Genomic DNA, 2,858 nt, shown 5'->3' with positions numbered 1-2,858 from the left:
GAGGCGCGTCTTCGTCGGTGCGGCCACCGACTGAAGATGCCACCGGGCGACTGGTCGTACGCGATCGTGCTGGGCGATCCGACCGCCATCGTGCTCAAGGATGCATGGGTCGCGTCCCTCTACTACCTAGATATTTGGATCAACATCACCAACTTTGGCGTCGCGACGATGCAAATTCAGGTCAGCGACGACTTGGGTCTTGTACTGCAAGGTGTCCTTTACATGTCGCGCACGGTACATCTGTAGTTAGTTGTTGCCCTTCTCCATCCGAGAGGTTTAATGGATTCACTTGGTGTAGGTCTGGTTTGCGTACTGGGGTCTCTGCCTCGTCTCCTATGGGCTCAAGCGCTGGGAAAAGCAGCACGTCTTCTCCGAAGTCGACCCGACAGTGCTTGCGATAGCGGTGACCGTGTACGGTCCGGCCTTTGTGTTCATGCTGGAATACATCGCAGATTGTTCGCGGATGTACCATGCGCTCTTCTATTGCCTCGTGCCCACAGACCTCCAAAGCCAAGAGAGCGAAGCGGCTCTCGTTTGTATCATCTATACCTTGACGACGCTGAGCATTCCGTTGGCGTACGGCTTGGTCGCGGGTACGCATTGACCGATGCAACCGATAGCAATCATGACAATTAGGCTGCGTTCGTCGACCACGGCCGATCCCAGCGGACTGTAGCTCCGTGCGCTACAATAGCGTCAAGAGCGCCGCCTTGTTCCAAGCCTCCAAAGCCCTGCACATGGCAACGCCGCGTCCTGCGCGCGGTGGCACCATCTACCACGCGATGGAATTGAACCCGCGGCTCAAGTGCTGTCCGACCATTAGCCTACGGGGCACCGACTGCTTCTTGCTCTGCTACTGCAACGGTGTGCTTATCGAGCGGCTGCGCTTGAGCCTTCTCTCGGGCATCAACTTTGAGCGCGCGGTGATTCCGCACAGCAAGGCGCCGTCCAGGTATGTCGTCAACGAGTTGCGGGCGACGGTGTCTTCCGTGCCGAAGGAGTGTGGTCCTGTCCTGCCGCCCAAAAGGAGCTACGAGATACGCATGTCGCTCGAGCCCTCTGTTTGGTGTATTTAGTAAAAAGAAAATACTTAAAACTTGAAATGGCACGAAAATTCCAAGGATCGTCGTTGTTGAGCAGCTCGAGCCTAGTGCCGTCCATTGATTGGTGGACCCATATTTCTTTTAGCCAATCCAGCGTCGTTTATCGTTTGAGTCGCCTCGCGAACTTGGCGCCAGCTTTCTACGCGCTCTTGCCGCCGGGCGTCGTTGACACAAAGCACTCCGTCTTCGCCGAGTGTCAGTGTATTCACCTTGCGTGGCATGTCCGACCGATTCTGTTGGGCTGCACGGTTGCGTCGCAGCAAGCCCAACCCAAGCTCATTGACGCTTCTCAAGCGCGACGCGGTTACGGCTTGTTTGCGCGTTTTCTTGACAAGGTCGGTTGGAGACTATGGCGACTTATTATTAATACATCTCGTACTATTGATAGACGATGCGTCCAAGGCGGACTTGCATCAGCACCTCGGGACGCAATTGGTCGACAAGGCGCAATGGACGTCCAACAACGACGTGCTGTTGTCAGTGCCGTGGATCGATCGTGCCATCGCAGTAGACGTACTGCTTCATCCAACGGAGGAGCGACAGATATTAGTATGGCCATGGCCGATCGGATTCCGGGCCAACGGGAAGGACTCGACTCGTAGGATGTGGGTGGATGAAAGTCTAGGCATTGGCAATAATTCGGAATTGGAGTGGTCGGTTTTTCGTTAAAAGGCCATTGCAAGACTATGGACTGCCGCGGCCGACAATGCAAGCACAAGTGAGTGACCTCAACGGCCGGTCGTGCTTGTCCTTCTTGTGTGTTGATTAAGCCACACGTGCACAGCTCACGCACACCAGTCGCCACGTGGCGGCCAAGCGAGCGCTACGAGTGGCGTCGCATCAGACGAGATTTCCAGCGCTGAGCTCGATGAGTTACCACATCTTGGTGACCACTGCACGACTACGACTCTCGACGACAGCTTGGAGCGACATTGGCGGGCGCGCTTTTCAAGACACTGAAACATGGCAACTCGGCGTGGCGCCCCGCCACATTTGTCACATCCAATACATTTCTGGACGTAGCAGCCAAGCAAGCAACGGCTAATACATTTATAGATCGATATTACTGGAACTACGGGGGCGGTTGAGCCTTGCTAAAATGGGCACTGAACTAACGACGGCTCAAAAACGCTCGATCGTGGTCTATTCTCATAATCTTTTTTCTCACGCAGCGATTGATCTGTGGACCGACGACGACCCATGTCACACCGCAAAGCTCGGGCGGCGTGGACAACTGGAAGCAGCTATCGCGTGCGGCGCCACCGGCTTGGCTTCTACGCTTGTGTAGTGTCGATGCTCAATGTCTCGTCTTTGGTACGTACCTATGACGCGTCCTTTGCTTCTTGTTGACGACACGGTCTGTACTAGCCGCTTATTGCTTACATCTCGGAGCCCCTTCCCTGGCAAGAGTCCTACTCGTCACCCGAGAGATACGCCAACTACTCCGACTTCAACGCAGCGTTTCTCGCACTCAACCAACGGCTCTACTCCAATTCGACGCTGCCGGTGGGCTCCATGTTCCTGGTGGACAAGGCCAACAACGTTCGAGTCGCCCGCGCTCTCCTCACGTTGCACGCGCAGCCAATGCGCTTGGATGAGTGTTTCTCCAGATCGCTCTTGGGGCTCCCAGGGCTTGTCTTTTACACGAGCGCCATCATTGAAAACATCTGCGCAGCGCTCAACAATGTGACGAGTCTTCGAGAAGATGCCGAGAACGCATGCTTTTATTCTCGCTTGTTCACGTACGAGTATGGT

General features: G+C 55.2%; 1 protein-coding gene across 1 annotated transcript; it reads left to right on the top strand.

The window, feature by feature from the left end:
* Positions 1 to 36: 36 nt before the first annotated feature.
* On the top strand, positions 37 to 1,076 carry SPRG_09621 (hypothetical protein; the record flags this gene model as incomplete). The annotated part of the gene is made up of 3 exons (XM_012349047.1): positions 37 to 234; positions 299 to 593; positions 637 to 1,076. The coding sequence occupies 3 exons, from the start codon at positions 37 to 39 to the stop codon at positions 1,074 to 1,076; spliced, it is 933 nt and encodes a 310-aa protein (XP_012204437.1).
* Between the last annotated feature and the right edge of the window lie 1,782 nt (positions 1,077 to 2,858).

This window comes from Saprolegnia parasitica, assembly GCF_000151545.1.
Source record: "Saprolegnia parasitica CBS 223.65 unplaced genomic scaffold supercont2.50, whole genome shotgun sequence".
Lineage (NCBI taxonomy): Eukaryota > Oomycota > Saprolegniomycetes > Saprolegniales > Saprolegniaceae > Saprolegnia > Saprolegnia parasitica.
The sequence above is the reverse complement of the archived record's forward strand: the minus strand, read 5'-3'. Positions and strand labels throughout refer to the sequence as shown.